This window comes from Salvelinus sp. IW2-2015, linkage group LG15 (assembly GCF_002910315.2).
Source record: "Salvelinus sp. IW2-2015 linkage group LG15, ASM291031v2, whole genome shotgun sequence".
NCBI lineage: Eukaryota > Metazoa > Chordata > Actinopteri > Salmoniformes > Salmonidae > Salvelinus > Salvelinus sp. IW2-2015.
In genome coordinates this window covers 58,845,509-58,856,065 of record NC_036855.1, presented here as the reverse complement: position 1 = coordinate 58,856,065, position 10,557 = coordinate 58,845,509, and the positions used below count along the sequence as shown (strand labels likewise).

The following is a 10,557-nucleotide window of genomic DNA, read 5'->3' as shown; positions in this document are numbered from 1 at the left end:
TTGTGGTTTCCACTCCCGTGATCAAACTTGGTTGCTGCGGTGCGCACCACAAATATGTCTCCACCGCTCTGCTGTTGCACGGCGACAGAACCAACTGTGGGCTGTTGCCCGCATTGGGTACAGACCCTAAGAGACAGAATTTGAACCTCGCCCACTCTCTGCCATTATATGATCACCCTGTTTTTTACAGGACAGGCTGATGTAACGCTCTGTGATAAGCCTGCTCTCTCTGTTTCCAGCCAGGTTAACCATTCTATCAGACCACAGTGGCATTGGAAATGTACACACATAGTAAATTATCTAAATCAAACCAAGGGAATTGTCTCTGTTTGTTGATACAGGTGTACAGTGTTACCTGCTATGTAATGGGGTGGGAGCAGAGTTGTCTCTGTACACAACCTGAGTCAAGTGGCACAGACCCCTATAGCACATTGTTCATAGTTTGGTTTGTTGCTGTAACGGAGTAACAGTGTCCCTGTGACGGTCAAGTTGTTAACACAACACTGTGACCCTAGGCTCCAGCTTTCTGCCTCTTCATTAAGACATCTGAAAGCCATTGCCCAAACGCATTGGATTTCCTGTCGTTTTTTTTCTTCCTGTATCCCCATTTTACGTAACCATAAAATCTGATTAAAGGATTACGTTAAAGGACCTTTATCACCAGGTTTTCAGAAAGAGACACGAATCCTGAGAGGCATCTCATTCTCAACGGAGCAGTTTCTGGCACGGGAGGAATGAGAAGGAATGATATGTGAGCTCCAGAACGCAACAGATTTCTCCCAGATTTCCAAAGGAATGGCATTAACTGTAGAGTCCAGCATGTGGTCACGCAAATGGCGAAAAGCAAGAGCACAGGAATCCACCACGGTCCATATTGTGTAATCTCCTGTGTGATGAAAAAACGCTGGAAAAACAACGTATCCCAAAAAACCAGAGCACCTTGTGATGGTTCACAACGCTCCGCAGAGATTCTCGGGATAATCTCCGCATCGCACGATAGTCAATTACATCCTTTTGCAAAATGTCTGTTGGCCTGCTTTACTCTACCCCCCATCCTGCCACATTTCCCAAAAGTCTTTGACTTTACCACACTGACTGTTATGGGGCTGTTCAAAGCATGCCTTGCAGCAGATGAAGTAGCCAGTGGTTCTGTAAGTGTTGGGTTTACCCCATGCTATAGTAGAGGACCATGACAGTCTACTGTAGGACACTGCTGAGAGAACCATTTGTAAGGGAACAGAGGGAGTGTCTTCTCTCTGTATCCAGGTGACAATCGTGACAAAATAGCAGATGAAATGTGCAATCCTTTTTCAGTGGTACATGTGTTTTGTTACGAAGCCAAAAAGAGAACATTTCAACCAGAACCGTTTGTTTCTTTGCCATGGAATGGTTTTGACACCGGTCTTCTGGTCAAGATTATTTGCGTACCTTTTCATGGAAGATTAGCTCTAATATCATTCATCATGGACTTTATTACACTACCAAGGAAAACAACACGTTTCGGGTACATGTTGCACATCTGTGTCCAAGTACTCCTTACCTCCTAGCTTCAGTACTCAACTGCTAAGCCCTCCAAACACAGCCTTACTGCAACAGCACACTGTCCTTACGTCAAGACAACCTGCTGTCAGTAGATCCCATTTATATTTCCTAGAAGGTGAAGCTGATCTGATAGGTGTTTTACCTGTGGGTCACGCCAGGGGAGGAGAACCTTTAATACAATRGTAGTTAAAACTGTGCCAGAGGTATCCCCGGAAAGGCATTTGGACAGCTGGATTCCCACACACACAAAACCTGTCTGTAATCTCCATAGAAAGACTTAGTTAATCAGTGCTCAAGTGGCTTTGAGTGATTAGGCTAGTCTTTTACACCTTTTACGTAATCACAGTAACCCTGGCTTGCCTCTTGAATTTGCTGCATAGTTTCATTATAAACATGTTCTTATTTTGAGTTTCTCATGTAGATGACTTTATAAGAGCAGGCCTATTGCTTTCCTGAAGTGTAATTCCATCCGTGTAAATAGTGAATTGTACATAATATACCGTCTTGCAGTGGCAAGGCGGGATCATCACAATACGTGCCCTACGGTAGCACGTGCCATTGACGACATCCGCCTTGCTTGTTACTGTATCGTTATTTTTACTCCAGCCAGTCCTCATGCTCAGCCCCCAGGAGTATTTATCACCTTATCAGGAAGTTCTACATCCCCTCAACCCCTCCCAACGAGGTCAGTTGGCTTAAGGCCCTTTCCTATTAAAACCGCTGCTTCACCTGTACCTGTCATCCATCACTCCTCATTGACATCTTCCACAGAGCCTCTCAATCCGTCAACCTCTGCTGCCCGCAGTAACTACAATGAGAATTGGGGATCGGGTCTGGAAGAAATTTGGTCAGGGCTTCACATCCCGGGGTTTTATCACCACAGTATGTAATGTGTTCAATCACTACAATGCCCCCATCGGAAGGCTGCCCCCAGAAACGCACTCTAAATTCAACTTACCCTTTTACAGTATAATATTTATAGTAAATCCCATAAGTCTTAAGGTAGAGTGACAGTTCATGAAAGCCTTAGGAGGTTTTTCTCAACTTAATCTGATGAATATAGACTGTCCTGTCACGGTGGTCTTCTTTCTCTTAGCTTTAGCCTGGCTAGTCTGGACCCTCCCCAGTGGACTGTCTTCAGGCCACAGTGCTACTGCCCAACCTCTCCTCACAACAGAATGTGGGACGCTTCCCAGCAATGTGCCCGCTCCCACAGTGTTTGTGCGAGAGACATTGTGTGTGTTTGGTTTGTGTTTTGGGCAAATGTTCAAACTGAAGAGCCGCCTTTCATTGACCTATATTCTGCCCCTTATTTCCCTCGGTCTGTCTGGCAGGCTGCACAGTGAGTCTTCTGCAGGCTGCACAGTGAGTCTGTCTGGCAGGCTGCACAGTGAGGTCTGTCTGGCAGGCTGCACAGTGAGGTCTGTCTGCAGGCTGCACAGTGAAGGTCTGTCTGGCAGGCTGCACAGTGAGGTCTGTCTGGCAGGCTGCACAGTGAGGTCTGTCTGGCAGGCTCACAGTGAGGTCTGTCTGGCAGGCTGCACAGTGAGGTCTGTCTGGCAGGCTGCACAGTGAGGTCTGTCTGGCAGGCTGCACAGTGAGTCTGTCTGGCAGGCTGCCACAGGAGGTCTGTCTGGCAGGCTGCACAGTGAGGTCTGCGAAACTAACCACTCTTGGAACAACATATGTTACTTACTTTCGAGGGCTATATGTCTGGTGATGTCATCATAATGCAGCCAACAGGTTGAACTGTGTTTGACATGAGCTTTTGGGTTAAACTGGGTTGGCGTGCTCTCTTGGGCTCAGTAATTAGTTTACCTAAACTGCATGCAACCTTTTGTACAGGCCATATCTCAGTTAGCAGTGACGGGTTGTTGTATTGTTCTGTATAAATGTTTCTGAATTCCTCTGAAATATACTACTTCTGATAAACCCCATCTTACTACAAGCGTCAGCACTGTTTGATTCGGTGTTATTGTGCCCTTTTATTAAACTCACATATTTATCATGCTTTTATTGTTGCAATTGAATGTAGACCAAGAGTAGAGATCTGCCTACCTCTTGGTTCTGAGGTTTAATTTCAATTGGATGCACCGCGGCAGCAGTCAAAGCCCAAACATGATTCTAGACTCAGAAAACCAATGGACTGTTTAAATGATTTCTGCCCCAGTTTGTGCGTGGAGAGATTGGAAGGTTTTTGCTGTCAAGCTGTTTTACTTTTGGTCTTGGGGAGAACGGATGATTTACGTCGTGACCTTTGTGTCCCTGTGAGACGTCTAGAGCTGGACTCGTCTCTGTTTACTCTGCATGGTAGAACATTTATGTTAACAGTACATCCCGCATGTATACTTATGGCATAATGGACTTGTTTGTTCCACGCTTTTCAACATGTCTCCACTGTTTGTTTGACTCGGTCATCTGTGTAAATACATTGTTTGGATGGCGACGTCTTCAGTGCTACAGAATGCAAATAACTCCAATGACACAATAGGGATTAATGGGGAATAAATCTATAATGCTTGATTGGTCCAAGTCTGGTTATTTTCTTCCCCCAGTGTCTCTGTCACAAAGGACTTCTAACGGAATGTCTATTTTTATACCCATGGACGCCCAGTGATTTGCTCCAAAACAGCCAGAAACGATTTTGTTGCCCAAGGCTGGTCACGGATCAAATACGGCACTTTTCCTCCAGTGTCCAGATAAGTACAGGTCAACCATCAGAGCTATGAGACATCGTAGCTCCCTTTTTAGAGCTGATGAACACACCCTGAGCTCTCTGTATATGTCTCTCTCTCTCACTGTCTATCTAGCTATATGGGCAATACTGTATTATTGAAGAGTTACCACCTTTTCCTTCAAGTCGTGTCATGAACCCGAACATCATCATCCTGGGATCCCCTAGCCAGACCTTATGCTCTTTTTCGGTCTCTGTGCTCTCTCGGTCTCTGTGCTCTCTCGGTCTCTGTGCTCTCTCGGTCTCTGTGCTCTCTCGGTCTCTGTGCTCTCTCTCTCTGCTCTCTCTCTGCTTGTTTTCCTGCATTCCTCTTCTGCATTTGGCAAGTGGAGCGTTCATATGGGTCTCTTTTGAGGGTTGTCTACCTCCATCCCTCCATCTGTCTTCTCTTGTCCCTCTGCTCTGTGTAGTAGGTTCTGACTTCAGCCTAGACCCTGGTTCCCCTCTGCTATCAGAGCAAGGAGAGCCAACCGGCCGTGGTCAACCTGACCTCCAGACAACTGAGCAGGCTGTGTGTTTAACAGGAGAAGACACACACACACACACCTCCACTCAATGTGCTGCAAGACCCCCACACCATATGACATGAGAGTATGATGACAATTTTGTAAATATTGTTCTCTGGTGCAGGTCCCAGAATAACAGCTGCATTAACGCGTCTACTGTTCTTGTTTTTCATATTGGCCACTGTTCCATGAATGGCCACGGTTCATTCATTTCCATCCTTTAACACTGACCTCTGTGCATTTAGTCTAGACTCGTTAAATCCAATCAGGTAATCTGTAAGTCTATTAGCGCCACAGTTTGTCCTGAGAGCACTTATGGCCGTGTCAGATTTGTCTCTGTCGACAGAGGGTTGTTAGGCCAGCTCCCTGCTCTCCCTGCTCCCTGTAAATGGCTGAGTACTAGCGGAAGACACGGCCTTCCTGTGAAAATGTAATGTGTATAAAACATTCCCGGGGGAAATGAAACTATCCGTACGAGCTTTGACATTGGCGTCATCCGCCATACTTCCTTAACGATATAAAGCTGCGCTCTGACGGACTGCGTACATTTGGAGGTGAATTATGTCTTTATGACAGTGGTTTAGAGAGGAGGCTTAGTAGTGGATTTATCATTTACATCAGAGGGATACTACTCAAGGTGTAGGGCTGTCCTGAGCAGGGAGGGAGCCGAGCAGGCGGTCTACTGCTGCCCTCCAACGGCCTTCAAACCTCTCTGGAGAGGAGAGATGATGAGATACACAGGCCAACGTATACTGGAATCACTTCCAGCCCCAGTCTCATCTTTGAACTTCCGCACACTACTCTCCCACTCCCCCAGGGCTCTGTGCTCGAACCCCTGCCCTCGGGTAAGCCTCAGCAAGGTGCCGGGACTGTAGCCATTTTAGTTCTGCAGCCTCTGGTAACTACAGTAGCCCCACTGCCGCTGGTCATTCAGGGAGAACCAAAGCGATAATGAACAGCTCTGTGTTGTATTGTGTCAGGCTCAGAAATCAGAAATAATCATCAGAAATCATCAGAAATAATCTAATAAGAGGCTTGAGCGTCGCTCAAGAAAGACACATGGCCTTCAGACTCGGCCAGGNAAGAAAGACACATGGCCTTCAGACTCGGCCAGGGGGGGGGGGAGGGGAACATAGAGGTGAGGGGGTTGTAAGGATGTTAAGTTATTAACAGTGTTGGCACTCTGTGTTCTTGGGTCCGGGACTAGTAGGTGCCTTAGCTGTTGCCCAACATTCATGTGTTTATATCAGGGCATAGGAACAGTCTTCATGGCTTTAGCAGAGCTGCATGTTCTCTCTAGGTGCTGTGTGCAAACAGGTGCTTCACTTCCCTATTCATACCGTGGAAAAACAGCAGGGCCCTGTTTTTAGTACTCATCCAGAGCGGGAGAGGGACGTTCTTGGTGTGGCGTTGTATGTGTTGAAAACTTACAGCCCACGAGAAATGGTTGATTGTGCTTGAAACCTTTGGCAGCTTTGGATTATTTTCCTATTTCCACCCAGGTTTTAATGATCGTCTTTACAAGCTATGCTCACCACAGCCCAGTTAGTTTCACGAGTTGTGAGACGTTGAGCCCAAACTGCTCTCTTGTATGTTCAGTCGAAAGCAGACCCGCAGCACATCTGAACGTTTGTCTGGTCAGCGCTTCAGTGTAAGCTGTTGAAAACGTCTACTCCTCAGCCTCTTACTGTCACAACATTCCCTCGTGTCTGCAGAAATTGCCGGCTGGCGTGAGCCAGTTTGCCTACACCTGTGTCCAGGACCATCCCATTTGGACCAATCAGCAGTTCTGGGAGGCCACGTTCTACAGCGAGGTCCAGAACCAGATCCGAGCCCTGTACCTCACCGCCCCTGAAGACAAACTAGGCATCACTGCCAGGCTAAAGGTAAACGAATGAGAGGTTTCAAAGCCAAATAATGGTTGTTTTTCTATCACTTTTTTAGCCGCATTAGCAGAATGACACTAAACAAGCACATATCTTTCTCTCCCCTCAGGAGCAAGGTCCCCTGCCCCCGGCGGCCCCCAGCGCCTCGGAACGCACGGCCATGGACCTGGCGGCGGAGCAGCTGCGCGCCTGGCCCTGCCTCAGCAAGGAGAAGCAGCAGGAGCTGGTGAAGAACGAGGAGAGCACGGTGTTCAGCCAGGCCATCCACTACGCCAGCCTCCTGGTCTACCTGCTGGTCCCCCTGGACACCAGCAAGAACAAGCTGCTCAGAGCCAACCCCGTCGCTGACTGGGAGAGCGGCAGCAACAGCATCGTCACCAACAGGCAAGCAGAGCAGCTGGTTGCGCCTCACTGCACCCCACTGATATTCAGTCAGTTAAATCTGACACCTAACTATTCCCCACAGCTATATCAACAGTTATTTTGGCACAGCACACAGAAGCGCCCTCTAGAGTGAAATGCACTTGATCGGAAAAAGAACTCATATGTAAGGCTGTTATCTAGGATGATAACGCTCTTGCTTGGGGAGTATTTTGTACTTTGTAATAAGGTGACGATAATTGTGTGGGCGGACATGACGTTACCGTGTACATGATCTCCTCTAAAACGGATCAGTGTACAGCACCTCCTCAGCCATATCCTGCCCATCCTGTTGGCTGTCCTATCACCTGCTGGAGTTTCAGCCTCAAGTCTGCCAGGGTGGTTAACACTCAGCCTGTCTGTGGGGGGGGGGTGACCTCCACTCAGCCAAAAGAAACAAAGATTGGGATTTCCACTGCTCTGTGCTAAGAGTAATGTGATGTGTACCAAGTTTAGAAAGTTTGCACGTGTGCCTTTTCTCAGAAATGGAGAAGGGTCTGCCAAAGACATATCTCCAGTTTCTCTCACTTTCACTTTCTGTATGGTAGCCCCCTAGCTAGTCCCCTCTGAAGCGTATTACTGGAGATTTTAGGCCCTTTGAGTTGTTTACATGGAGAATGTTGAAGCCTACACCATGTTGAATCCTTTAGTTCTTGTTTTGCCGCTGGTTTCATGAGTGGCGGGGCGGGGGCGGGGGGGGCGATGGCCACACTGTTTATTTGGTTGTTATTTTCTCTCTCTTGGTTCTTGCTCCAGACTTGTTTTGTTTCTCACAGAGAGACTTCTGGATCTCATCTGTGTGTTTTGTAAACCCCGCTGGACGTTACATCACCGTCCCATGTGAAAAGTGGCCAAGAGACCGCGTGAGCGGTCCTGGCATCACAGCTGACCTCTCGCCAGACTGCTGGTGTGCCATGCTCACAGACCTCAGGCACACTATATCGTCATGTGGATCTCTGGGAAAACTTCAAGCATCCCTCTCTGCAGCCTGTTCTATTCTCATGCCATTAATGCAGACTAAAGTCCGACTAAATGTGTGTTTGCAGTATTGCAGGCAGTATGGCGGAGAGCTTTGACACAGAGAGTGGCTTTGAGGACTCTGAGAACAGCGACGTGGCCAACTCTGTGGTACGCTTCATCGCCCGCTTCATTGACAAGGTGTGNCGCACGGCCATGGACCTGGCGGCGGAGCAGCTGCGCGCCTGGCCCTGCCTCAGCAAGGAGAAGCAGCAGGAGCTGGTGAAGAACGAGGAGAGCACGGTGTTCAGCCAGGCCATCCACTACGCCAGCCTCCTGGTCTACCTGCTGGTCCCCCTGGACACCAGCAAGAACAAGCTGCTCAGAGCCAACCCCGTCGCTGACTGGGAGAGCGGCAGCAACAGCATCGTCACCAACAGGCAAGCAGAGCAGCTGGTTGCGCCTCACTGCACCCCACTGATATTCAGTCAGTTAAATCTGACACCTAACTATTCCCCACAGCTATATCAACAGTTATTTTGGCACAGCACACAGAAGCGCCCTCTAGAGTGAAATGCACTTGATCGGAAAAAGAACTCATATGTAAGGCTGTTATCTAGGATGATAACGCTCTTGCTTGGGGAGTATTTTGTACTTTGTAATAAGGTGACGATAATTGTGTGGGCGGACATGACGTTACCGTGTACATGATCTCCTCTAAAACGGATCAGTGTACAGCACCTCCTCAGCCATATCCTGCCCATCCTGTTGGCTGTCCTATCACCTGCTGGAGTTTCAGCCTCAAGTCTGCCAGGGTGGTTAACACTCAGCCTGTCTGTGGGGGGGGGGTGACCTCCACTCAGCCAAAAGAAACAAAGATTGGGATTTCCACTGCTCTGTGCTAAGAGTAATGTGATGTGTACCAAGTTTAGAAAGTTTGCACGTGTGCCTTTTCTCAGAAATGGAGAAGGGTCTGCCAAAGACATATCTCCAGTTTCTCTCACTTTCACTTTCTGTATGGTAGCCCCCTAGCTAGTCCCCTCTGAAGCGTATTACTGGAGATTTTAGGCCCTTTGAGTTGTTTACATGGAGAATGTTGAAGCCTACACCATGTTGAATCCTTTAGTTCTTGTTTTGCCGCTGGTTTCATGAGTGGCGGGGCGGGGGCGGGGGGGGCGATGGCCACACTGTTTATTTGGTTGTTATTTTCTCTCTCTTGGTTCTTGCTCCAGACTTGTTTTGTTTCTCACAGAGAGACTTCTGGATCTCATCTGTGTGTTTTGTAAACCCCGCTGGACGTTACATCACCGTCCCATGTGAAAAGTGGCCAAGAGACCGCGTGAGCGGTCCTGGCATCACAGCTGACCTCTCGCCAGACTGCTGGTGTGCCATGCTCACAGACCTCAGGCACACTATATCGTCATGTGGATCTCTGGGAAAACTTCAAGCATCCCTCTCTGCAGCCTGTTCTATTCTMATGCCATTAATGCAGACTAAAGTCCGACTAAATGTGTGTTTGCAGTATTGCAGGCAGTGTGGCGGATAGCTTTGACACAGAGAGTGGCTTTGAGGACTCTGAGAACAGCGACGTGGCCAACTCTGTGGTACGCTTCATCGCCCGCTTCATTGACAAGGTGTGCACAGAGAGTGGCGTCAGCCAGGACCACATCAAGAGTTTGCATAGCATGATCCCAGGTACCGTACGACCCCCCCAGTCAACCTCAATACTACCAAATACAACGTCAATTAAACCCCAATACACCTCTATCCCGGAGCGCTGTAGCTAGCACCATGACCTCTGACTTCAGGAGCAAACTCCCGCTGTCCTAATTCTGTCAGCTTTATCACTTAACCCTGTATTTGTGCGTCTAATTTTCTCACTCATCATTATTTACGATTCATTCAGAATTATCCGTAATCATGGTAGAATCCACATTAATGTGTTTAGAAACATTTATATTCTTATTTACAATAAAAGTGACTCAAAAATGACACTACATCATTTACAATTTATATTGGGCACAAGATCATCTGAAACACAGCCAAAACAAACAGCAAATGCATCCTACAGCTTTGTAGAGTCACAAGCTTGATTAAACAGTTCACCTGATATGGATGAAAATACCCTCAAATTAAAGCTGACAGTCTGCACTTTAACCTCATAGTCATTGTATCATCCCAATACTTTTGTAGCTCACTGTTGGTGGTGGCCTTCAAATCTGTAAATATTGGCTTCCTGGGGTTGTAATTAGGGGTGTACAAGCATGTGTTTATGTTTACCTGGGTTGGGTAACTTATGTGTTTTTGTGTGTGCATGACATCGTGCTAACTGGTCATGACCTCTGACCCCAGGCATCGTGGCCATGCAGATGGAAACTCTGGAGGCGGTCCACAGGGAGAGCAGGAGGCTGCCACCTATCCAGAAGGTAGGTGCTTACCTGCACTGGGCCACCCATCCAGAAGGTAGGTGCTTACCTGCACTGGGCCACCCATCCAGAAGGTAGGTGCTTAC

General features: G+C 47.9%; 1 protein-coding gene across 1 annotated transcript in view; it reads left to right on the top strand.

The window, feature by feature from the left end:
• Positions 1 to 10,557, top strand: part of LOC111974426 (myotubularin-related protein 13) — a 166,033-nt gene that overhangs the window by 122,042 nt on the left and 33,434 nt on the right. Inside the window, 5 exon segments of the mRNA XM_070447304.1 lie at positions 6,498 to 6,668; positions 6,778 to 7,052; positions 8,135 to 8,485; positions 9,568 to 9,740; positions 10,398 to 10,471. Coding sequence (XP_070303405.1) covers positions 6,498 to 6,668; positions 6,778 to 7,052; positions 8,135 to 8,485; positions 9,568 to 9,740; positions 10,398 to 10,471 — 1,044 coding nt within the window.